This window comes from Salvia splendens, chromosome 3 (assembly GCF_004379255.2).
Source record: "Salvia splendens isolate huo1 chromosome 3, SspV2, whole genome shotgun sequence".
Classification (NCBI taxonomy): Eukaryota; Viridiplantae; Streptophyta; class Magnoliopsida; order Lamiales; family Lamiaceae; genus Salvia; species Salvia splendens.
Genome location: NC_056034.1, coordinates 19,865,103 through 19,891,306, shown reverse-complemented (window position 1 = coordinate 19,891,306; position 26,204 = coordinate 19,865,103). Strand labels below are relative to the sequence as shown.

At 36.5% G+C, this 26,204-nt stretch overlaps 3 protein-coding genes and 1 pseudogene across 3 annotated transcripts; 2 read left to right on the top strand and 2 right to left on the bottom strand.

Moving 5' to 3' along the window:
- The first annotated feature begins 210 nt into the window (after positions 1–210).
- Positions 211–5,830, top strand: LOC121796715 (annotated as a pseudogene).
- Positions 5,831–12,998: 7,168 nt separating this feature from the next.
- Positions 12,999–15,704, top strand: LOC121795388 (GTP-binding protein SAR1A-like). Its single transcript, XM_042193912.1, has 3 exons — positions 12,999–13,343; positions 13,877–14,008; positions 15,290–15,704. Exons 1-3 carry the CDS (start codon positions 13,215–13,217, stop codon positions 15,608–15,610), a joined length of 582 nt encoding a protein of 193 aa, XP_042049846.1. The 5' UTR covers positions 12,999–13,214; the 3' UTR covers positions 15,611–15,704.
- A 3,093-nt stretch (positions 15,705–18,797) lies between these two features.
- On the bottom strand, positions 18,798–19,517 carry LOC121795517 (dirigent protein 18-like). Its single transcript, XM_042194057.1, has one exon. It carries the CDS (start codon positions 19,515–19,517, stop codon positions 18,798–18,800), a length of 720 nt encoding a protein of 239 aa, XP_042049991.1.
- Positions 19,518–20,620: 1,103 nt separating this feature from the next.
- LOC121797232 (zinc finger matrin-type protein 2-like) lies at positions 20,621–24,720 on the bottom strand. Its single transcript, XM_042195988.1, has 10 exons — positions 24,504–24,720; positions 24,328–24,408; positions 24,195–24,219; positions 23,940–24,022; positions 23,707–23,739; positions 23,094–23,172; positions 22,952–23,004; positions 21,559–21,619; positions 21,300–21,382; positions 20,621–21,213 (listed from the first exon to the last, which is right to left on the bottom strand). The coding sequence occupies exons 1-10, from the start codon at positions 24,522–24,524 to the stop codon at positions 21,124–21,126; spliced, it is 609 nt and encodes a 202-aa protein (XP_042051922.1). The 5' UTR covers positions 24,525–24,720; the 3' UTR covers positions 20,621–21,123.
- Between the last annotated feature and the right edge of the window lie 1,484 nt (positions 24,721–26,204).

Sequence of the window (26,204 nt, the reverse complement as noted above, 5' to 3'; positions counted from 1 at the left end):
TACGATACGGTATCGTATCATATCGAAAATTATGATATATCGAAAATTCGATAATTTTTCAATATTTTTCAATACGATACGAACGATAGATCATTTTTTCGATATTTTTCCCCGGCCCTAATCGAACCTCCCAAAGCTCGCCTCCACCATCTCCATTGGCATTAAAACCACCCCTCCTCCACACTCTACGCACACTTCTCCTTCTCCAAAATGCAATCCGCCATTTCCCTCTCTTCTCCATCGCCGATCGCTCGATCCTCCGCCGCCAACGATACCTGTCCGTCTCCGCCGCGCTCGCTTCGCTTCTGCGGCCTCCGTAGAGAGGCATTCGGCGCCGGCGCCTCTTCGGCTGCGACGTCCTTGCGCTTGGCTGGCTTCAATTCGCGTTCCCAGCATTCCAATTTGAATGGCGTTTTTGCGGCCTTGAAAGGCAACGGCGTGCCCTCGTCGAGCGGCTTCGACTACGATCTCGTCATTATTGGAGCTGGAGTTGGCGGTCACGGTGCCGCGCTTCATGCTGTTGAGAAGGTGAAGCTAGTTGTTTGCGATCGTGCGCTCTGTTTCAGATTTCCTTTTTCTGATTAGTGCTTTGCCTAATTTCATTATATTTGCGAATGTCGCTTGAGATCAACTGATAAATTAGTTAAAAGTGGCGAGGTATACAGACTTTACTTTCTCCATCTTGAAATTTACATTTTCAGCATAATTTCCATTGCAAAGTTGGTTGTGATCTAATGCTAAAAAAATAGATACAATAAACTTAATAAGGGCTACCTTTCTCTGTTTAATGGCCAAAAGCGTTGTTACCTACCTTAGTATATTATTATTTCAATTACTATAAAAAGCGACTGTAAATTGTTTTCTTCCCATCGGAATTATGCCACTTTTTGTGTTTTTTGTTCAAACTATTTTCTTTTGATTGATTGCCCTATTTGATTCTGTTAAGTAGGCATCTATAGTCATTTCCAGCTTAGCCATCTTGACTACAATAATCTCTTTTGTGATTTGTTTCATAACGGCAATGTCACGTTACTGTAATATCCTGTTTATTGGACAATCGTCTTGAACTTATGTAGTTGGAGGAACATGTGTCAATAGAGGCTGTGTTCCTTGTAAAGCACTTCTTGCTGTCAGCGGTCGCATGCGAGAGCTTCAAAATGAACAACATATGAAGTCTTTCGGTCTGCAGGTATTTCTCTTTCTTGTAAAGAAATCCTTTGATTTTGTGTAATCTGCATAGCATGAGAGTTATAGATAGCAGTTTTGCTGTTCAGTTACAAGATAAGGTTTTCTTTCCTTTCTGGATAATGTTCCATGAACTTACTGATCATCAATTTGTCATATGGTAGGTTGCAGCAGCTGGATACGACAGACAGAAAGTTGTTGACCATGCAAATAATTTGGCCTCAAAGATCAGGAGCAACCTGACCAACTCAATGAAAGCTCTTGGTGTCGATATATTGACTGGTTTTGGTACTATTTTGGTGAGTCCATGTCTTCAGTTCTAAGATATCCTAGTTGTATAGATTTACAAAATCTTTTTAGATTATAACTAATGGAAACAATATTATATAATCTACATTTAATATATGTATACTCATAACTCAAACCATATTCAGGGTCCACAAAAGTTGAAATTTGGGAAAGGAGATTCTGGGGACAAGATTTTAACTGCAAAAGACATAATAGTAGCTACCGGTTCTGTTCCTTTAGTGCCCAAGGGAATTGAAGTTGATGGTAGCTGCTTTTCTGCTATTTATATTTGCTCTTATATTTTCAAGCCAATTTCGTCAGAATTTTTACTGTTTCGCTTATCTTAGCCTCTTAGGCTGACTATATACTTGGTATCAATTGACTGCAGGCAAGACAGTAATTACCAGTGACCATGCGCTTAAATTGGAATCTGTTCCACAGTGGATAGCTATTGTTGGAAGTGGCTACATTGGACTTGAGTTCAGTGATGTGTATACCACACTTTGAAGTGAGGTGTGATAGCTTATTCTTCCCTACTATTTTGCATCTAGACTATTTATATAAACATTATTAGAATTTTTTTTGGCTAGGAAAGTAGACTTTTTTACGTCTTCTTGATAATCTTACTTCCCTTACCACCATTGCTCATCATATACTGTGCCTAAGCAAAGACCTATACGTCAATCTCTTTTTACATGTACTCTTAAGGTTAATGACATGGCGTAAGGACGTTGATGATCTCATTACACAGGTTACTTTCATTGAAGCTTTGGATCAAATCATGCCAGGATTTGATCCTGAGATTGGAAAATTAGCTCAACGAGTTCTCGTTAATCTCGCAAGATTGACTCTTACACTGGTGTATTTGCTAGCAAGGTGCCCACCAGTCAATTTTTCTACTTATTTTGTGCAGAAAAATAAAATAACTTTATCATCCATCCATCCTAAGTTTTGTGATGTCGACACCGTCTACAGATCACTCCTGCAAAGGATGGGAAGCCAGTACAAATAGAGCTCATTGATGCAAAGACAAAGGAGCCAAAAGAAACTCTGGAGGTAATGTTCAGAAATCTATCTCAAGGGAAATCAGGCATGAAAGTCCTATACAAATTCTTACCCTCTGCACTTGATATTGCACAGTTACGATATAATACACAGTGGCATATGTTACATAGCAAGCTGGGCTATTTTGAATAATGAACTTCTGGAGTATATATTAAGCTGAGAAAAGAGATATATATGAAGAGAAATTATACTATGTGATATGTCATAAATTGCAAGTTTTATTATCTGAAGTGTTAACCCTCCCCCCTCTTTTTAATCATTTAGATTGTTATCGCACTTGATATAAGTGGACTGTGATAGCACCTGTATGTCAATGCTTGTCTGTTCAATTATAGTCTTCTCCATCTGTTTTGTTACTACTGATAATTATAATTGGAGTGTGTAATCTGTTTCATGACTTACTGCAGGTAGATGCCGCACTTATTGCGACTGGAAGGGCCCCATTCACTAAAGGGTTTGGTTTGGAAAATGTTAGTGAGACTGGCCATTGACATTGTATCATCACTGTAAAATTGAATTTTAAAGTTTGAAAACTAATGTTTGTAAAATATATTTACATTCAAATCCAGATTAATGTTCAAACACAACGTGGATTTGTCCCTGTTGATGAGCGCATGAGAGTTATTGATGCAAATGGGAAGTTGGTGAGTGTGCAGTTTCATTTTTCTTTTCTTTTTTCTATGTGCAGAAGTATTTACATTCTGCCTTTTACTCACCCTAAGTTCTGCTTGTTAGGTTCCTCATTTGTATTGCATTGGAGATGCTAATGGGAAAATGATGCTTGCCCATGCAGCCAGTGCACATGGAATATCTGGTATGAAGTTCATATGAAACTTCAGCAGTTTGATTTTGCCTATCATTTTGTAACCTCTGGAATTGGTCTCAGTAGTTGAGCAAGTTACAGGAAACGACCATGTCCTGAACCATTTAAGCATTCCAGCAGCATGCTTCACCCATCCAGAAATCAGCATGGTAGGACTGACTGAGGTATGTCTCTCCCATCTCAAATTGCTTTTAATCAGTGCCTGTTGCTTGATTTTCTTATCCTATAGAATATAGCAGTATACTGCTTGGCTATTTCAGATATTTGCTTCACTTCATATGAGAAAATAGCAGTACCTTTTGTTTCTTTAACTCGGGAGGTGCAGCGAGTCAATTTCAGTCATGCTTCATGATGGCTTTTGTTGTGAAGAGCGGCCAAATTATCGCTTGTGTTAATACCTTGAACTATATAGTTTAAAAAGAAAATTGTTATATAGGTATAACAGTGGTAACTAAATAAGATGTAAACTTGATTTTTTTTTGTAGAAAGAAAGTATTTTTTTCTGCTCAGCGTATTGAAGTGCATTTTTGACATAATTCTTTTCTAGCGTATTATATAAGAAAACAGATATTGATAGTTTCTTTTCTCATTTCTGCTGCTAAGTCTTTAAAACTCTTTCAGCCTCAAGCCAGAGAAAATGCTGAGAAGGAAGGATTTGAAGTAAGCATTGCCAAAACAAGTTTCAAAGCAAATACAAAAGCTCTTGCTGAAAATGAAGGAGAAGGAATGGCCAAGGTAATGCATAATTCGCAATAAGTTGCTTCTGTTTTAGTTCATTTGATTGTTTTCCCTATTGGTTCCTATGACCCAAGCTCTGAAAAGTTGTTGATAAAGTGATCAACAAGTCACAGTTACTGCCCTTAGATGATAGTACACTTTTTAGAAGAATCTTTGAAAAGTTAGATTACAATGTATCCTCCTCTATGAGTTTGATTTGAAAAACTTGTTTGCGAACTTCACATGAAGCTCAGGGTACTATGCTGCCTATTTGGCTCCTGGCTACTAGTCCTGAACCCCTTACAATACATTTCCTTTTGGTCCTTCTAGATATGATATATATAATGTACTAGGTTTGCATACTGAATCCATTGTTCTTTACAGTTGATATACCGGCCTGACAACGGCGAGATCCTTGGGGTTCACATTTTTGGATTACATGCTGCTGATCTCATACATGAGGCATCTAATGCCATCGCCATGGGAACACGTATACAGGTACATTACCTATAAAATACAATCTACTACACTTTATAGAGAGCCTTGTAGGTAAGATGCCAATTGCACACTGTAGCCTGGAAAACAAGAAAATGTCTTACAGTAGAAAAAGGAATAAAATGGTGTACAGAAAATTCACGCACTCGATGGCTTTGTGCAGAGTTTACTATTGCTTATCTTTTCAGACTCCTCATTTCGTAACTTTTTGTCAATTATTTAATTGTATCTGAGCCTTTAATTAATTTACTTTTTTCTGCAATGAGGTTTATTTGCTTCCTACCATACCAAGAACTAATTAGATTATGGCAAAGGGTTCAATTAGAATAATCTGCCTTTAGTTTCAGATGATTATTTATTCTCTTGGTACTCTGTACTTTGCAGGACATAAATTTTGCCGTGCATGCTCATCCAACCTTCTCTGAAGTGCTGGACGAACTCTTTAAATCAGCAAAGGTAACAAATTGGTTCCTTATAGATTTCTGAACAGAAGAACTCTTTTAATCACTCTTAGCTAAAGTATACGGTCATACCCTATGCAAATCTCTCCTTTTTTTTAATTTGCAAATAAATATAAATTTTAAAGGCTGCACCACGGTGGACTCGAACCCGTGACCTTTGGTCCGGACATTAACCACTCTACCTCTAGGCCTACACATGCACACATCTTTACTTCTTTCTTTGCGGGGGTAGCAAAATGCTTTAGCTAGCTTATCAGACTCCTCATGCACTTGCAAAACATAAACTACCCCCTCCTGATTTTTCAATGGTACATTAGATTACTTATGCTCTCCTCTAAAATAATACTACTATGCTTACAGAATAAATACCAATTTCCATAAATTGTGGTGCATCTTCGTTGAGGGTCAGAGTCTTGTTGTAAATATCTTCATCGGAGAATAAACATACTTCCACTTGCTTTTGTAACTGCAGGTTAAACACTGCCGCTAAAACAGGTCCCTGTTTAGGCTTCTAGGTTTGTTGTAATTTATTCGAGTAATGCCTTCTCGAGGTTTTGAAAGCCGCTCCCGCTGGTCATGGAGAGGAATTGCTGAAACTGGTCATCTTACATAGTATTGCAATTGTTCTCTATTTGATGAAGTCTGCACTGGCTCGTGTGAAGGATGGTAAAATTTTTGGATTTGTATACAGACATTTTAATTACTTTCTTATATGTGGCTTCTTGTAGGAATTTGTTGAACTCAGGAAATAAATCTTGTTTATTTATCAGTCAAATAAGAGAATTTCTTCCATTTATGTTGTAAAAATGTATGGAATTTTCAAATTCCGGTGCACATTTTCCTCTCATGTTTTGACTCTGCCGTTTTAAATTCTTTTCAAAGCCTTTTGTATATAAAATTAGGTTGGTCATGTAGTTGGTAAGGGATTGAAGACTAGTCTACTTCCAAAATCAAAATCAAAATCAAAATCAAATATTTTAAGAGGCTAATATTTACAAATTGACGCTTCTGTAGAGTCATCAACAAAACTATCAATTAATAGTCTTAATTAGAGTTCAGTTTTTCGAATGAATTAATAACTTGTTGCTTTTAATGCTTGAAATTGCGATAGCTCCATATGTAAAAAAGGTTAATATATGTAAATTTGCATTATTCAAATTTATTATTTCATTCATTATATCATTCCTAAATTAAGAATATGTCACTATTATAACTGACTATACTATGGCTAGTGGTGTGCGCCTATGCGGTCAATATTATTACTATTAGTATGCCAAACTCTTGCGCGGCCACAATCGCTAATTAGGTATTATATAGTCAATGAGGTATTAATTGTATGATTTAATAGTCTTTAATTAGAGTTTATTAATTAAGACTGGACGGATATTTGATGCATCGAGTGTAGAAGAACGTGCCTCTAATAGTAATATCACATGGTTGTTGGGAGGGAATTTGGATATCCGATTTTTTAGTTTACAGTCCTAAAAAGAATATTATTGTTTTGGGAAATGATTTTTTGGGGGTAATTATATGTTTTATATAAAATGTTTTGCCTTGTTTTAATTTAGTACAAAAAAGTATTAAGTTTACATATTTCATATAAAAAGTTATATTAGTGTTTTAAATTAGTACATTCCGTTAAGTCCCTACTAACACCGTTACTTCCAATTACATCATACATATAAAAAGTTTCATCAATGTTTCAAATTTATACAAAAAGTTTTAAATTAAAACTTTCCATTAGTTATTTCAAACACAGTTTATTACTTACAAAAATGAAAAACACATAGAAAAAAAATCACCACTCTTCACCATCAAATTAGCGAATTGTATTTTATTGTCGAAGCTTTCTCATGTAACAATAGAGAATACAACTAAAAAGACTTGAATCTTTTTGTAAAAATTAAATATTGACTTATTGACTGTTTGAAACTCAAATTAGTCATTTTGTAAAGAAGAAATATGGACTATTTTATACTTTGTTCTATAAAGAATACAATAAAAAAATAGAGTATATTGAGAGATAGAATTTTTTTAAACCACGATCAATTGCTGGAAGAATTGATATTGACTGTTATTTTTTAGAGGGATTAATTGTATTAAATCTTTGATTATTCTTTTATTATGATGATAAGTTGGACAAATTATAAACTAACTAACGGTGTTTAAAATATTTAACGGAATGTATTAATTTAAAACACTAATGTAACTTTTTGTATGAAATATGTAAACTTAATACTTTTGTACTAAATTGAAATAAAGGTAAAACATTTTGTATGAAAATGTAATTACCCCGATTTTTTGACATAATATCTATATACGATATATTTTTTTATATTTAGTTTTATGATTTTCAGTATTTTTCATATGCTCATATTTAATTTTTTTTTACTATTATACTTTTATAGTAGTAGTATTTTAGATGTAGATAATCAATCCTAGAATTATGACAAAAATCAAATATATCTATATAAATTTTAAAATTGATTTCACCTCATATGTTGATTTTTTTTGGGTATGATATCATAAGTATCAAGATATAACTAGTAGTGTTGCATTACTTTCCATATTTGATTAATTCAAAATTAATTAATTTAGTTTTCTAAATATATAGTATTTGAAATTTTATTTTTGTGAAAGAAATAAAAAACAAAAATAAAAGGAGGAATGTGGAAATTTATAGTATTAGTACTAAACAAGAGGAAAGGGAGATAAATTTTTATTTAAGTTGTACTTTATTAAGTCAGTTGTTGTATTTCTTTTGGTGATCATTTCGGTAAAAATGTTGCATAAATAACATTAACAGAGGCCACATATCCCGCTTGATTTTTTTCACGATATTGTATTCCAAAAGGGTCATAAATGATAATTATTTAAACAGTGAAATATTTTTCAGTGAACATCCTAAATGATGGGACAAAATCAACCTTTTATCTTTATTATATATATTTAGTGCATTTATTTATAAAAAAAATTAGGAATATTGACACCTAATATCACGACACTTTTCAAAAATTTATTTTTTTCCTAAAATTTTAAACTTGCAATATTGTTGACAATGATTCCAAACTTGGATATGATCTTGAATATATAATTATTTTGTTTTACTATCTTATTTTTAAATACAAAATGTATTAGCTAATCGTTTTGGCATATTTATTACAAGTAGCTGACAATGATTTTGTTTCATCAAATTTATCTTTTATAATTATATCTATTTAACTACATTTTTATTTTGTTTGAAGAAAATTTAATAGGTTAATACTAGTAAGTATAATAGTCGTGTACATATGGATTAGTTATATGCAACTAAAATACCTAAATATATTCATGTACATTTATAATAAATGTTTGCATAAGGAATGAAGTATATCAAAACTCATTCTTATGTTAAAACTAAAGCTAAATAAAGCCATTAGATTAGGATGAGAAATACCTAAATATATTCATGTACATTTATATTATTTGTTTTAATGTACGAAGGGTAAATTAGAGAATTAAAGTCAATCCTTAAAACTATCAAAAAACACCCTAAAATTTAAATTTAATATAAAATTTTCAATTTAAAATATTTTTTCACATACTGTAATTTGTATATTTCTATAATGACTTACAGATTAATGCTCTGTACTGCATTGTCACGCTGCTATAAGCCAAAGTACATAATGCCCTAAGCTCAATGTACTAATATCAAAAAAATTGTTTGTTTAAGTATGTTTGAATTTGCAAACAATTGTATGTAATGCTCTAAGTACAATACATGTAATGTTGTAAGTACATTATATGTAAATTCCTCAAGTTTAATGTATATAATGCTGAAAAAATTGTAATGTTGTTTAGAATCCTTATGAAATTACCTTTAATCTGATATAGTTTTTACGAAAAAATAATTTAAATTGAGAGAGTTGCGTAAATTTAAAATTTTAAAATGATTTTAAGGAGAGAAAAAATGGTTAATTTTAACTACCATATATGAAAATTGACATTATTACCCTTTAAGTTTATTTAATACTTTTTTAATTTAAAATATAATCTACGTGACATTATTTTAACCACTTGATCTTCTAATCTAATGACTAAAATTTAGTCTTAATTTGTGATTGATAACTAGTTAGCAATTGATAATAACCTATAAACCTAAATTTTCATTTTAATCTGCAAAAAAGCATTCTTTATGAAGTAATTTATTAAAATGTATTTTCTGTAAGGAAAAAAAAATTCGCCCATTTTATGTGGAATAATGCACTTATTAGTTTTATCTTTTTTCCTTCTAATTTTATCATGGTATTAGAGAAGTTAGGATATATAGTAAATATTATTTGTATTTATAAATTCCTATTTCCAATACAATTTTCTATTCAATATGCAAAAAAGTATGCTTTGTGAGTAATTAATTAAACGTGTATTTTATAGTAATTATCTATTTATGAAAGTAGTCACATGCAAAATTAGTTTTCCTCCCACTTTACGTGGAATATTGCAATTATAATTTTTACCTTTCCATATCATTTTGTTATGGTACTATTAGAATAAGGATAGAAGAGAGTGTTATATTGTTAACTCAATACTTAATTACTAATTATAATTAAATAATAGCAATTAGATATTCAAATCAAGGATCTAGATATGTCAATATGATAATAAAAAATGTGATATTAAGGTCAATTTACAATAAATTAGTTGTAACTAATTTTTGAAAAATATCCATAACTTTAAAACGCATTTAACTTTCTCGATTTAAATTATTTTTTCGCACAACATATATCAAATTAAAGATAATTTCATAAGGATTCTAACGAAATCTCACTTGCATATGTTCCGATATCAAAATTTGAAATTTCTTTTGAAAATTTTCATAAATTTCGTTAACAGCTTTATATCAATAGACGACATATAATATGTCAATACAACGTTTGTACAATGTCAATATGAAATTGTATTGATATTATTATGTCTTTTGTATTGATGTATTTCATACACTGTATTGACATTGTGTTTTCAGACTCAAAATTTGATAGTTGTTATTATCTTTTTAATATTAAAAAATAAAAAATAAAATTACACATGACAAATTATACAGCACACGATTTCTAAAATTTTATGGTCTTAAATTAGTTGTAGTTAGCAATTAAATGATGAGTTAACAATGGATCACTCCCCCTACATTCGGAGTAGTATATTTTATGTTGTTTGTATTTTTAAATTCTTATTAAAAAATAGTTTTGTCATTTGTAATAATCTTAAAACCCCTAATTTGAAATTTGAGCACCCACAACGCATCTCGCGAGTGTATCTTATCTCGTCCCTCCAAGACGAGACGGACGCGGGACGCGTTGCAGCGTCCCATCTCTTCACCATCCCGCCGAGACGCCCGTCCCACCGAGACAGATGGCGAGCCGTCTCGCCACGCGCCCGCGCGACGTGGCTCGCGCTGGCGCCACGCGAGACGCCCACTCGTCGGCCCGCGAGTGGGCTTCGTCAAGCTGACGCAATAAATTATTATTTTTAAATTAAATTTAATAAAAATAAATAAATAAATAATCAAACGGTAATATTACCGTTTTTTTCTTTTTTATTTTTTTATATTTTTTTACTCTATAAATACTCCTATTTCATCCTCATTACACACACAAACACACATTTATTCTTCTCAAATCATCTCCATTTCCTCTCCAATTTTTATCACAAAATGTCTAGCGACGGAAACTCTAGCGGTGGCGGCTCCGGCGGGTTTGACATCAACGCGTTTGGCGACTGGGGAGCATGTACAATGTATTGGGTGGTTCGGGTTCCGGTTCGTCGACGCCGGGCACCCAATGCTCGCCGGCGGGGTACCAACCACATTTTGATGTGGATGCATATGCTCGTCCCTGCGCTCCGAGGTATTCGCATGGATTATCCCAAATTAGGGAGGATTATTCGGATGAACCCACTCCGGAAGGAGGACAAGGCGGTGGAAGCTCCAGGGCATTCGACACCGTGGAGGAAGAGGCGGAGGCGGTCGAGGGGGAGGAGGATGTAGGTTGACATTCGTACAGCTGCAAGGACACGATGACTGTGTACAACGCCTGGATCAGTGTCTCGTACGATCCCATTGTCGGGAATCAACAAACCCGGAAGTGCTTCTGGGAAAAGGTCACCGAGGTCTACAACGAGATTAAGCCGAAGGGGTCCCGCCGTCGCACATTGAAGATTCTCCGCGCTCACTTTGACCGAGTAGACAGAGAGGATGATTCACCGGCGGAGTAGTTTTTATAATTTCTATAAAATTGTATTTTAAATTATGTCTTTTTTTTATTATTTTGCCACGAATTTAATTATGTATTTTGTTTAGGATTTTAAGTTGTAATTTTTATTTTATTTAATGAAGTGTGTTTTTATTAATTGAATTTGTTGGAAATAAAAATAAAAAATGAAATTGAATGAATAGTTAGAGCATCCACAATGGCGCCTAGCGCACCGCCTAGCCGAGCGCCGGCGCTAGGCGAACCATTGCAGGAGCCAAAAACCGCCGAGCGGTTTTTCAGATATGAATTTCGCCTAGCGCTAGGCGGTCAAAATCCGCTGGGCTATGCGCTGGGCGATCCGCTGGAATGTATGAAGTATTTCTGTGAGGGCGTGATTGAAATATTTAGTGATCAGTACCTTCGAAGCCCTACCCCCCAAGACTGTCAGGATCTGATGCAGATGCAAGGGGAGAAGCATGGGTTCTCGGGAATGTTAGGCAGCATAGATTGTATGCATTGGGAGTGGAAGAACTGTCCCACTTCCTGGAAGGGGTTCTACACGACCGGCTATAAGGGAAAAGAATCCCACGATGATCCTCGAGGCCGTAGCTGATTATCGGCTGTGGATTTGGCATGCGTATTTTGGGATAGCCGGGTCGAACAACGACCTCAACGTCATCAACTCGTCGCCCCTTTTCAACGAGCAGTGCCAGAGCGTCGGGTCGGCCATCAGTTTTGTCGCCAACGGCAACCGACATGATATGGGCTACTACTTGGCCGATGGGATATACCCTAGGTGGCCCGTGTTTGTGAAGACGATCCGATGCGCATCAGATGAGAGGAAGGCCTACTTTGCGGCACGGCAGGAGTCGGCGCGCAAGGACGTGGAGCGCGCATTTGGTGTGCTCCAGTCTCGATGGGCGGCGGTTAGGGGTCCAACGCGTTTGTGGCATGTCGACTGCATTGCTGATATAATGTAGCTTGTATTATCATGCACAACATGATTGTCGAAGATGAAGGTGTACAACTGACGGATTGGGCCAACGACGATAATGAAGCCGGTCCAAGCCACGGCGTGGCCGTCCCCAACGCACGGAGTGAGGTACCTCACGATGAAGCCAGCCTCCTCCAAGCACATGCCGACATGCGCCAAACGGAAGCTCATATTCGACTCCAAAAGGATTTAATTGAAGAGTTATGGGCGCAGAGGACTACTTGGAGTTAGTTTTTTTATTTATGTAATTTTTTAAAATGTAATTTATTTAAAATTTAAATAAAATTGTTGCATTTTCCCGTATCTGTGGCGTAAATTTAATTCCGTATTTTGTGTGATTGTTTATTATTTGTTTTATATAATTTTGAGTGATGTGGCTGGGCTATGGCTGTGCTATTTGGTTGTTTTGATGATGTGGCAGGAGGAGTTTGTGGCTAGGCTATGGCTAGACGAAAACCATTGTGGATGCTCTTAAGGGATGAGATGATTAAAAGACGGATAAGAGATGGAGGGTTGTAGGTTCTGTCTCTTAGTTAAGAGATGGAGTGAAAAGTACAGGGAGATCCATGAATAGTTAAGAGATGAGACGATTAAGAGACAGCGGTGCGAATAGCCTAATTGTGAACATCTCTACAGAAAAGAGAAGAAAAAATCTTACTCTAATAATATCGCGGTCGTTTTACTCTTTATTATTCGGCAAACAAAAAAGGCGGCGTAAACAGACTTTGAATCTGAAAGGGAAAACCCAAACTCTCTCTCTCTGGATTCGGTAATTATTTATTTATACCATTACCAACACACAAACAGCACACATCATTGTTTCTCTCTCCAGCCAAAACTTCCAAGTACCAAACCGACAAACAGTTTTCGTGATTCGATCGAGAGATTGCGAGCGGTTCAGCTTTTAATTCTTCAATCCGACTTGGCTGCGAGCTCGCCTGCTCCGAAAACATCCCAATATGTTCTTGTTCGATTGGTTTTATGGAGTTCTCGCATCGCTCGGTTTGTGGCAGAAAGAGGGGAAGATTCTGTTTTTAGGGCTTGATAATGCGGGAAAAACCACCCTCCTTCATATGCTCAAAGACGAGGTCCCCTTTACTTCCCTTTTATTTTGTTGTTTTTATTGTTTATCAATTGGTGTTGAGGCTGGAATGAATTGAGTCCTTGTTCGATAATATTTATGCGAAGTTACTGATTTTTTTGGTGAATAAGTTAGAGTTGGGGATCAGATGATGAACGACTTTTTATAACAAAAAAATTATGAAATCGAGCAATTTGTATGTTTGGATCTGGATGTATGAGGGGATGAAGTATGATTTGATTCAGTTTACTTTTTGTTTTGGTTTTCAATTGTAACTGATGCGTATCATCCATGTCCACGATGTATTTAAATCGTATCTCTTGCCAAAGATAATTGAGCCTGTATTCAGCTGCCCAAATTTGAATACAAGTTTAATTAGCTCATACTTTTTCCTGCTATTGCTTTCCTGATTCTCTCGATGTCTGTCCTAATCTCATTGTGAAGTGGGATGTATCATTGTGTGGTCAAATTGGAGTTTTACTTGCTGTTTTCCTGACTTTAGAAGTAAACTGAAATCCTTATGGTGTTTAAAATGAGCAGAGATTGGTACAGCATCAGCCAACTCAGCATCCAACATCAGAGGAGCTAAGCATTGGGAATATCAAGTTTAAGGCCTTTGATTTGGGAGGTCATCAAATTGCACGCAGGGTGTGGAAAGATTATTATGCCAAGGTATAATCTCTCCAAAACAGCAAAACTTCTATCCGTCATCGTCATCGTCATCGTCATCATCATCATCATCATCATCATCATCATAGTGATGAGTGTTCTTTTGTTTTATGCTGACTGTTCACCATTTATCTCTGGTTCCATAGCTAACCATGTTCTAAAGTTTGCCTTTCAGTTTTGTGTTCTTTGATGGAACCTTGTTTTGCTGCAACATGTATTCCTGACATCCTAGTCTTCATGACATTTTTTGAAACAGCTAGTCCTCATGATTTTTAAGATTGTTGATTTCTTGCAGTGTTCTCTTCTATTGGTGTTTTCTGTGTATAGTAAATGTATCGAGCAGTCATTAGGATTTCTTGGTAGTTGATTCTAGATAGATGATATCATTCTCAAAATATTTGACAGTGGCCTATGTGATGTTTTGGTACTGAACCTTCCCAAATAAAGCTTGTTTCTTAATTCACAGGGCATCATTTTCACCTTTTCCTGTCATTTAATTGTATTGAATCTTTTTCTTGGAAAGTGTTGGTGATGCTCATGACTGCTAGAAATTTGAATTTTGCTTCTCTTATGTGCCTAAGCAGTTAAGATCTTTGTGATAGATATACTGTGATTGTATAAGCAAGTCAAATTTCGAAGTGGAGTAGACTTTTTAAATTTCGCCAGAGAAGACTGGATAGTAGTCACCACACTGGATAGTAGTATCTTGTTTTGGTTCCCAGTTCATATGCTAATTCTTTGGAGGTCAACTGAAAATTGAGAGCTTGATAAAAGCTATAGCTTTAAGATGTTACAGTTGTACTTCATCCAAACTCTGAATAATTATTCTCAAGGACATTACCTTGAAGGATACAAGCACACGGAATGAGCTCTGAGTGCTTCTATCCTGAGAAGAACTATAGTCTCATATTTGTTGTAATGGTAGTATCTACCAAATTTCCAATTTGGTAAGGATGTAGAATAAATATTTTGATTTCGCAATAAAATGGTTAAGGAAATAACTTTGTTATATGTCTCGCCAAAAGAAATAAAAAGGTTTAAGAATATTGTAATATAGAGAAAACTTGAGCTACTGAACCTTCTTTCCTTTAGCAGGGAGATCAAAGTCTCGCCAAAGGCTGATATATCACCAACATTGTTATATGTCTTTCCTTATCTTTTACAGAATCGATGAGGCTTTTTCTGGTTCAAATATGCATTACTTTCACATAATGAGAATCAATGTTTGAACTCCCTGCATTTGTGTGGTAGCTAATTATGTGGACAAATCTTTTGAATGTGAAGGTGGACGCTGTTGTTTACTTGGTGGATGCTTATGACAAGGAGAGGTTTGCAGAGTCGAAGAAAGAGCTCGATGGTCTTCTTTCTGACGACAGTTTGGCTAATGTTCCGTTCTTGATATTGGGCAACAAGATTGATATTCCTTATGCTGCATCTGAAGAAGAGTTGACCTACTATTTGGGGTTGACCGGCATCACTACTGGGAAAGGTAAGGTAAACCTATCTGATTCAAACGTCCGTCCGATCGAGGTATTCATGTGCAGCATTGTGCGGAAGATGGGCTATGGAGATGGCTTCAAATGGGTCTCTCAGTATATCAAGTAGAGGGGACAATAACATTGTTAGACTTTATTCGGTACTTGTCTCTTTAAAAGGATTGTTCGCCCCATTCGGTTAAATGAATTGAATTTTGGATTTATTTCTTGTTGAATGTCAGCACATGAATTCTTTTGGGGGATTTTGGACCTTTATTTTGGGACTTGATATAGATAATGAGCTTATTTGATGGTGAAATCCTATGTGACCAAAAAAGTGTTTGATGTCTAAAAGTTTTATAGAAGATCCCTTTTTATGTAGGACCGGAAAAGTGCTTTTCTCAGGCCATTCACATCTTCACCGTCTCATCCCTTAACTATTCATGACCCCCCTACTGCCCTTTTTACCTTATTTTTTAATTAAGAGACAACATCTGCAACCCTCCATCTATTAGTCATCTCATCTCTTAACTATTCATTCAATTTTATTTTTTATTTTTATTTCCAACAAATTCAATTAATATTTTAAATTAATACTAATAATTCATAAAATCATTAAAAATCAAGAAAATTACAACATCCGAAAATACGAAAAATACATAATTGAAATCCTAATATTACAATTTATTGAAATCTGCATATAATGGAAAGTGATGTGGTGATCGTCTAACAGTTGCCAAATTTTGCCCAAATGTGCTCCATTAGATCCTCATGTAGTTGGGTGTGGGCGATAAAATCACGTGTCCTTCCACGAACACACATTCGCTCTTGCAAAGAAGGATGCAGTCCACTGCGAGGCGGACTACTTGCAGTAGAACCTCCTGGGGTTTCAGGGTCGAACCAATTTTCCGCATTAGGTCCTTCGTCGGTGACAATCATGTTGTGCAAGATTATGCACGTATACATGATGTGACCATATTCTCCATAAACCACGTACGAGCCGGGGATTTGATAATGTGGAATCGAGCTTGTAGAACCCAGAACGCTCTCTCCACATCCTTGCGAGCAGCCTCTTGCTTCTGCGCAAAAAGAGTCTGTTTTTCGTTTATCAGTCTGTTGAACGTCTTTACGAAGGTTGGCCACTTCAAATAGATGTCGTCGGCAAGATAGTACCCCATTTTATACTTGCGGTTGTTAGCGGTGAAGTTGATGGCCGGCGCTTTACCATTCAAAATTTCGTTGAAGAGGTCGGATTGGCTGCCCGGACGCCTTTGCAGAAGTTCATCAAACACAGTCTCCCAGTGATGTCCCAATGTACTGGACGTCGAACAAATCCGTCGTTTGTCCAGTAGCAAGCTAACGGATTGCTGCAGTACATTTATGGAGCGTCGTGAGATTGAGACAACCAATAGCGTCGAACCCTTCTTGGAAGTACTCTTCCCGGGCCGCCAATGTATTTGCGATATGCAGAAATAGCTCCCGCCGCATGCGGAAATGGCGACGGAAGTAGGTATCTCCCCATACCGGGTTCTCACAAATGTAATCTCGTACCAACCTTGCGGCGGCTTCCTCCTGGTCAAGATGGATGTATTTCCGGGGTCGCTTTTGACGCGCCGCGGCTTCCTCTCTACGTCGATCTGCTTCTAGCGATTCTTCCATCATTCGACGAATTTGCTCAAATAGATCCATGAATGGATTAAATTTGGGAGAAGAATAATGTTTTGAGATGAATAATGGATCCACGTGACCAACGCGCGTGGCGAGCTGGCTCGCCAGCCTCCTCTCGGCACCGGGCATCGCGACGCTGCAGAGCATCCGCAGCGCTGGCTCGATGCTGGCTCGTCTCGGCCAGACGAGATCGAGCTGGCAACGAGCCAGCGCTGCGGATGCTCTTATACTCTCTCCCTTCACGAAAAATAATCTCATTTTGTCATTTTGGGATGTTCACAAAAAATAGTCTTATTTCTTAAAATAGAAAGTTTATCTTTTATACTTTGCACACTTTTTCTCTTTTCTCTTTTACTTTACTACTTTTTCTCTCAATCTGTCTTATTTTATCTACTTTTTATCTATCTCTCTTACTTTACTAATTTTTCATTAAAACTCGTATTATCCATAAATGAGACTATTTTTTTGTGGACGAAGGAAGTAACGCTTATTCTATATCTCAGTTGGCATATTTAGAGAAAATACATCTATGATTCATGAACTATCAAATTATATACCATTGAGCATTTATAATCATGTATTTCATTTTCCCTTGGACTTCTCTAAACAATTCTTAAGCAGAATACATTTTATTTAGTATTGTTAAAAAGTATAAGACTGTAACAGACAATAGGGCTAGTTATGCAGGCTGTTAAAAAGGTTCATTTGTGAGATGCATACAATAAAACACAATACTATAAAACTTGATGAATCATTTCAGAAGCACCAAAATTCCATAGAACAAGGGCCAATAAATATTAGTATATGGTATTCCCAATACGCACGTATTAAGGTGGTGTTCGGTTGCCAAGATAAAATAATACCAAGATATAATCTAGGATTGAGTTGTGAGATTATTTTAGTCATAGGTTAGGAGGTTAGCTAATACTAATTATCCCATGATTATTCATCTAGGATTGAGTTGTGCGATTGAATCTCATGAACCAAACATACTATAAATTTAATCCCGGATACAATCTTACAAACTGAACACCCCTAAGAGTTGTAAGCCTCTTCGTTTGCAATCGCTTAGTAGTAGGTGTTCTATTATAACTAACTCTCGAATCATAAATAACTGAACTGACAACCATGTTTATACTACTGTGAAAGTACGATGATATCCATATTGTTATGCAATAATAATTCTTGATGAAACTAAAATATGAATCTTGTCAACTGTTCATACGCGGGGATGTAGCTCAGATGGTAGAGCGCTCGCTTAGCGTGCGAATACCCCGCATCTCCAATTGTGTTTTTTCTTTTTGAACTCTGTTAGGAAATGTGGCTTAGTAGCATGTACATTCAGACATTAACACAGTGGGGATGTTGCTCAGGTGGTAGAGCGCTCGCTTAGCATGCGAGAGGCACGGGGATTGATACCCCGCATCTCCATACTTGACTTAAGTATTTTTTTCAAAATATTTATCCGCAATCACTTTTCAAATTTTTTAAATTCTTTTTTCTTCATCTCTGGTAAGTATACGAAAAGTCCCAAGTAAATATGTAGAAATATATGCTGCTTGACATTTTCTGCAGCAGCATGGAGTATTACATTAACACACCAATCAATCCCACAACATACATACAGTGATGCAGATAATGAAAGTAAATCAGTAAGTAAGATGCACAGTCATCCTGAGCAGCGTCTGAACCCCATCCAAAACATGCTGCCCCGCCGGAATCAGCGACCTCACCTCCGCAAACCCGCACGCATTCTTAAACTTCCCGGTCCCCCCCGCCACCGACAGTCTCGACATGCTACTCCCGATCCTATACACCCCAAAGAAGTTAATACTATCCCCAAACTCCCCTCCCTCCATCATCGCCGTGAACGCCATCATCTGCGTCGTCCCGTCCGCCGAGCTCGCCACGTACACCCCCTGCGCCTTCCCCACCTGCTGCGACCCCACCTCCGGCGCCGCCGTCAGGTAATCGTCGATCACCGTGATCGTGCCGAATCCCAAACCCAAACCGTCCGGCCCCAGCTGGGCCGTGTTGATGTTGTTAGGGTTTCCTGCGAAGGCAGTGCCGGCGAGGCCGGTGCCGAGGGGGATGCCGTTGGCGTTGATGGTGGGGATGGCGCCGTTGGCGTTGGGGATGGCCACGCCGTTCTTCGGGGGTTGGAAGCCGAGGGGGCGGGCGAAGGGGACTTGCCCGCTGTAGATGTTGCCAAGGAGCCCCGTCACGGGCCGAGCTGTCGGGTTGCTGCCGCCGAGGATGTCGTGCATGTACAGCTCCAGAACCGGGGCTTCGCCGTCAGGGACGACAGCGATGCTCTTCGTCATCACCAGGAGTGTGACTAGCAATGCTATTGCTGATTTCTTGGACATTTTTCTCTTGTCACTACGAATTTGTTTTATGGGATGAGAATGAGATTCAGTTATATAGAAGAAAATTTGTACGTTTAGTTAGTTATGATAGTTAAGGTTTTTGCAAGATGGAGCAGTTGTATAATTTGTGAATTAGTTGTCTCAGCCGTCCGTGTATGGAAATTGGTGGAACAGATAGGTACAACAAAACCATATAAAGGTGTATTAATTGCTAAAAAAAATGACACCAGTTCGTGTTAATAAATCTAGATTTATATTTCTGGAATTCCTATGGTCAAACCCCTTTTATCACCCTATTAGTTGATGAGAGGCCCTATCCTTGAGACTTGAATTATTTACTCTAAACCTAAAAACACATAAGAGCATTCCCAACGGTGAGCAGCAGCTCACCGTCCGTCCTTGCCGCTGGCAAGGACGCGCTCCGCCACCATTGCGCTCTTGCCGCTGGCAGGGCGCTGCTCTATGCATAGAGCACGTCCGTGCCAGCGGCAAGAGCACAGCGCGTCGACGTGGCAGCTTCCGATTGGCCCGTTGATTTATCATTTATTTATTTATTTTTTAAAAAAAATCGAAAAAATCTGAAAAATTCAAAATTAATAAAAAAAATATTGTCTCACTTCCTAATAAAATATATCCATTTTTTCCACACTTTTAATTTATTTTTTTTCATTATTTTTACCCCAAAATTCATACTTTCATCTATAAATACTCTCATTTCAAACACAAAAAATGACACTATACTAAACAACTCTCTCAATCTCAATTTTTAGGATTTTAATTATGTAATTTTTAATTTTTAGGAGTTTAATTATGTAATTTTTAATTTTTAGTATTTTAATTATGTAATTTTAATTTTTACGATTTTAATTATGTCTTTTTTATTTTATTTATAATTTGTAATATTTATTGTGGTTTTTTAATGAATTTTAGTATTATGGAAATGTTATTGTTTAATTGAATTTTAAATTAATTGTGCTCGTCCTTGCGGAAGAGCACAGTTGTGGGTGTTGTGCTCTTGCCAGAGAGCAGGCATGAATAGTACCGCCCGGGCCCACAACCGCGCCGCTGGCAAGAGCACGGTTGTGGAAGCTCTAAAACTCTCATTTTCGACTATTAAAGTTTTGCAACAATAGTGTTTACAAAAACCCTAAAATGTTGTCTTTCCTGTATAACAAGATGAAATTCACGACTCTCATGACATCTCCCAGAGACCCAATAAGTTGCTAACATTCCAATTTCCAACTTTAAATATGAAATTATAACTTCATTTCTTCCATCGACTAAGCCGGAAGATGATTTTCTCTTCCTCCTTTACCCAAATTTAACATTATGCATCACTGATTGTTAACTAGCAGCTCTTAAGGTCCCAATCTTGGCCTCGAGATTTGCACCATAACAAAGCGGACATGAAGATGAAAAGATTACACCACAAGACAACCTGAAACTGATCAAAGCCTCTGCGAATCTTGCATCAACGATCATGGTCAAGCTCTCTAAAAGCTTACAGTGCATCGACAAAGAAAGGCATGGATTCCCACATAGATTAGTATGGGAGACCCAAGTATGTGCTTTACCCACATTTCTGATTCAGGAGCCAGAGCATAAATCACTTCTTCGACGATCCAAAACCTCCGAATCCCATCATAGCTGCAACATCAGGGTCGATCTCAGGTTCCTCCTCTACTGCCTTCTCTTTCTGAGATATTTGGTCCACCATTAGATATTAATAAAGAGAAACATAGAACAAAATTTTGATATGTGGTCTCATTAGTGATTACTAACCTTCTTCTCTTTCTTTTTCTCTCGACGCTGACGCTTTCTTTCCTCCTCTTCTTGTTGTTGTTTTAGGATCCGCTCATCAAAGTCTACAAAATGGAACATGTAAATAAAAGAAGCTCAGGGACAATGTGTCATGATCACATATGGCAAAGCAGAGCACAATCTTTTACGATGAAACCATGCCACAGAGTACATACGCAACAATATATATTGAACGCATCCACAAACATAAAAAGCATAGTATTATATTCCAATTGAATACCTTGCTCTGTAAAGCCTGGAGTATCTTTCCTCTTTTTGAGAACCTCAAACCGCTGCTGGACCTGTCCACAAAGCAAAAGTAATGAACACACTATTATTATTAATATCTCATGCTGTCATGAATGATATAACCTTGGAGCCACCTCACGTCGACCAGATGCAGTTTATCAACATTGTGCCGCCGCCAACAGCTGATCTAGCATTGCCGCCTGAAACTGGAACTAGGGGTTGAGGCCTCTTGATCGTCGATGGTTAACGCTGCAAATCGCATGATCAAGTCCACCATCTCCTAATGAACCCTAGTTCGTTCCAGCTTCAGGCGGCGGCGCTAGATCAGCGGTTGGCGGCGGCGCAATGTTGATAAACTGTATCTGGTCGATGTGAGGGGGCTCCATGTTGCGAGATAGTTGTTTTTCTGGGAGAGTTAATAATGGTGGTAAAGCTACGTAGGATGCATGATATAACCTTGCGAAATTGCTAAGACTTATAAGCACATTTCTCAGACCTACTGCCAACAAGTTAATTGTTACACTCCTTTTCTTTTACACGTGTACTACTGTACTCCTCTTACTAATAGTAATCATGATTTTGTTTCAGTTTTTCTTCACACACTTCTTGCATGCATTTTAGTGAGTCTACACTCAGTGCAAATCCTTTCAAGGGTCAAATAATAAACCTAAAGAGAACTATTTTTCTTATTTAGTTTTTATAGCAGGATAATCCTAATTTTGCATGTAACAAGCTTCAGATTTAGCTAATTGACCAATCTCTAGTACGTAGGTCAATTTAAAGGTTAATATTATTATCATATTATGTGAGTCATTTAGTAAATTATGTTCATTTTAAGTGGTCCGTGCAATAGGATATGTTACTAGATTAGGATTCATGTCAAGCGGGAGAGAGCAATAAAAAATTCCAAGACCAATGCAATCATATAGAAAATTAGTGCATAGTCTGGCTTCGAGTTTGAAAAACCATTTGGTATGATGGGATTACACGGTATCTCAGTTCAGTTTATCTAGTTCTAATCCAAGTAATAACCAGTCCACATTTCTCTTGTCTCATCAATTTTCCCTTTCCATTTGCCTTTATCACTCTTTAGTCTTTCCTCCACCTTATCTGTATTAAGAAGCCGTACACAATTGCACATTATGCTGTGGCACTGTGCCAGTACAAACTACAATCTAAGAGACAGGGAAAAATAGTACCAAGTTTTATTACTTGCAAAGACGACACTAGTTCATGCATTAGTTATACCTCACACGGGACAAATTTTACATCCCAAAATACATTGGGACGAGCAGTCGAAAACCAAAAACCTGTTAAAACCTATATTTCTGATGGCTAAACAGTCAATATGCATGTACCCAATAATAGAAAGTAAATAACCCCACCTGCTCCAAAGTTGCTCTTTCGGACCGCATGGACATTCCCAAAGCTCGTTGATCTAGAGAAAAATAATCACGTATCAATTGGTAACTATATAGAACATAGACAGATTAAAAACCAAAAGAAACAGACTGGGCTTTGACATACGCTTCTTTCCATTAATATGATCCAAGTAGTTTGCTGAATCTTTAACTACACATTCGCAAACTGAGCAGTAGTATCCAGCCTGCAACAGAATCGAGCTAAATGATTTGCAGATATAAAATTATAGAAAACACAACATATTTTATAAAATTCTGTTCGAAAACTTGGACTTCATATTATTACTTTGTTTTAGGCTTCTTGGATGTGGATGAGACAATGGATTAACTCTCTTTCTTTTCATATATAGTTTGTTTTTATATGAAGAGACAGAAAACTAACTCTGTATAGATAAGAGCTCTTCTAGACCAGATAGATAAAACCTCATGAGATGATGAGAGAAAATTGGGAAACTTTCAGGTAAAAAATGTTTTATAAAGCTAGATAAGCATTCATATCCATATTGATTTTCCAAGTTTATAACACCACAAAAGTGGCTCCTGCCAACTGCAACATGTGTAAAATAAAATTCATCTTACTAGCTTTTGTATTAACAAAGGGAACTATTCAGAGTCCCGTCTTTTTCCTATATAACTGCATTAGTAGTACACCAGTGCCTTTAAAGACAGTACAAAAGATAACTGAGTATATAGTATTTAAATAATAGTTGATCACATACCTGCTGACTGAGGGGTGCAATAGGAGTCACGACCTACAAATGAGATAGTAGATAAATTCACTTTCCACTCATTTTAATAACAATAATATGTGTGAAGAAGTTAGTTCATCACTGCCTCACTGGGGCATGAACTGAAAGAAAAGAACTACTCGTTTTTTAAAGCACCATAATTGTTAGTAAATGACTCGCATACTTGGATGACCAAACACATTACAATTTTTTCCGAACAATACCTGAGTCTTCCCCAGGCGTGATTCAAGGTCCACTTCATAATCTCTGTGCTTCAATGGTTTCCTTTGCACTGGTGGACCACTTGCTGCACCAAACAAACACAAAAGATAGGCAATCATTTCAGAGATTCAATAGCAAGCATCAATCATGAACACCACATTCACCAATACAGCATAATAATACCACGTGTTGAGATTGATAATTTAAGAGCATAATGCATAAGAACATCATAAAGACATTTAGATAAGAAACCATACATTTTGATTTGTTCCGAGCTTCTTCCTACAACACAAGAACAAACAAAGAATCAACCTAATATGCCAGCTGGAATAACAAATTACGATAAAACTTGAAGAAAAAAACTTAATTTACGCTACTCCATAGACAAACCTTAGCTTCGCGGTCCCGGGCGCGTTGCAGATACTCCTCTCGGTCGAATTTTTTTCTGAAAGTGTTATCAATTCCAGCAGCCTGCACATAAAGCAACAAAAAATCAGTGCTTTGAGTCTGTGAAATCAAAACTAGCAAAAAAGAGAGATGAATTTGAACCACGAGTTGGTGCTTACGCCGTTGCCAGATTGAGACATTATGCAGCTTCGTTTGCCGACTCTTACACCGAATTCGTACCAAAAGCAATCGCGTAGAGATGGAGGGAACCCGTAATTATGAAGAAGGGGAAAAATGGGAGTGAGAAAATTTAAAAAATGGAAAGATGATTGAACCCTAGTTTTCAGAACGGGAATATTCAGAAAGGAAGAAGTTAGCTAGTTTTCCTAAAATAAGAAGGCTTTCTTGACTTAAATTATCCTTTTCTAAAGAAGGAGAAGGTTTTAAATTTTAAGTATAGATTTTTGTAGAAAATTGATTATACAAATTTTTTATAGATTTTTGTAGAAAATTGATCATACAAATTTTTTATCAATATTTTTTATAAAAATATAAAGATTTAAGTTTTCATTAATAATATAAAAAATTATTTGTATTTTATTTTATTTTTTTAATATTATATTTTGTCAATTATATTTCGACAATATTAATTTTTACTTGTATATGAAGTACAAACTATGAGCATTATTTCACATTTATATAAAAAGTTTCATCAATATTTTATGTTGATAAAAAAAATTTATCATTGTTTTATGTTTCGTATACTAAGTAGATAAAAGATTTACGACTTCTAAACATACCAGACAAAATATGTTAAATAAAACGTGAGTGAAACTTTTTGTACTTTCTATATCACCAAAAAAAGTCTTTGTTGCCATTTTAATATGTCCCATAAAAGTAATCTTTTTTTTATTTTTTGAATAGTTTTTCTCTATTCACTAATACACACTTTAATTATTTTTCTTCTTGTATTTTATCAATTTGTAATAAAATCTGCATTATCTATAAAAATCTATATTTTTAGACAACAGAAGTACTATAGTATTTTTTTAATCAATAATCCATTTCCATTGACAGCTTCAAATATAAAGATAGCGATACAAATTTTCAACTTGCTTCTAGTCTTCTTTTTTTTAAACTAACGATCTCTATTTTCATAGCAACAATCAAATGGTGAAGCTATTCAATACCCTTGTGATATCATTAACAATCACCATCACCTCTCCTTCCCCAGCTCCATTCTCTGACACAAAAATCCAACTCGAGCATTTTCATACCATTATCTTCTGTGTTGGAAGGTCTCCCTGGAACTATTGCCCTTTTTTTCTCGGAAGTATGGGTAGGAAATACTATCAAGACGTAGTAAACCTCTTGCAGTGCGGGGGAGCATAGAAGCACAATTGTATTCGATTGAGGGACCTGAGGACGCTTGTTTCGCCAAGAAATCTGCGACGGCATTCACTTCACGGTAAATATGCTCCACCTCATATGTATATGTGTCCATGATTTTATAAATTTCACACAACTCGTCATAATTCCTCCATGGGAACCCTTCACTCTTATCCAACATTTGTGCCCCAAGACGTAGCGGTTTGTTGTCCGTTTGGACTCCCACATTCCATAAACCAATACAAGCACACTTCCTCATCACACATCAAAATTCCCATAATTTCAGCGGTAAAACTATCAACATGCCCCAAAAACACTGATTCTGCCATAATAAGTGACCATGTTGATCCCTGTGCACATATGCACATCATGCCGTTCCTGGAGAGCTAATATAGGAACCATATGTTTTTAACATAGAAGAGCTTGAAGGCTTCCAACAAACTGAAATAACTTGGATTCATCCAGGTAATGTTCAACATCAACCCAAACGC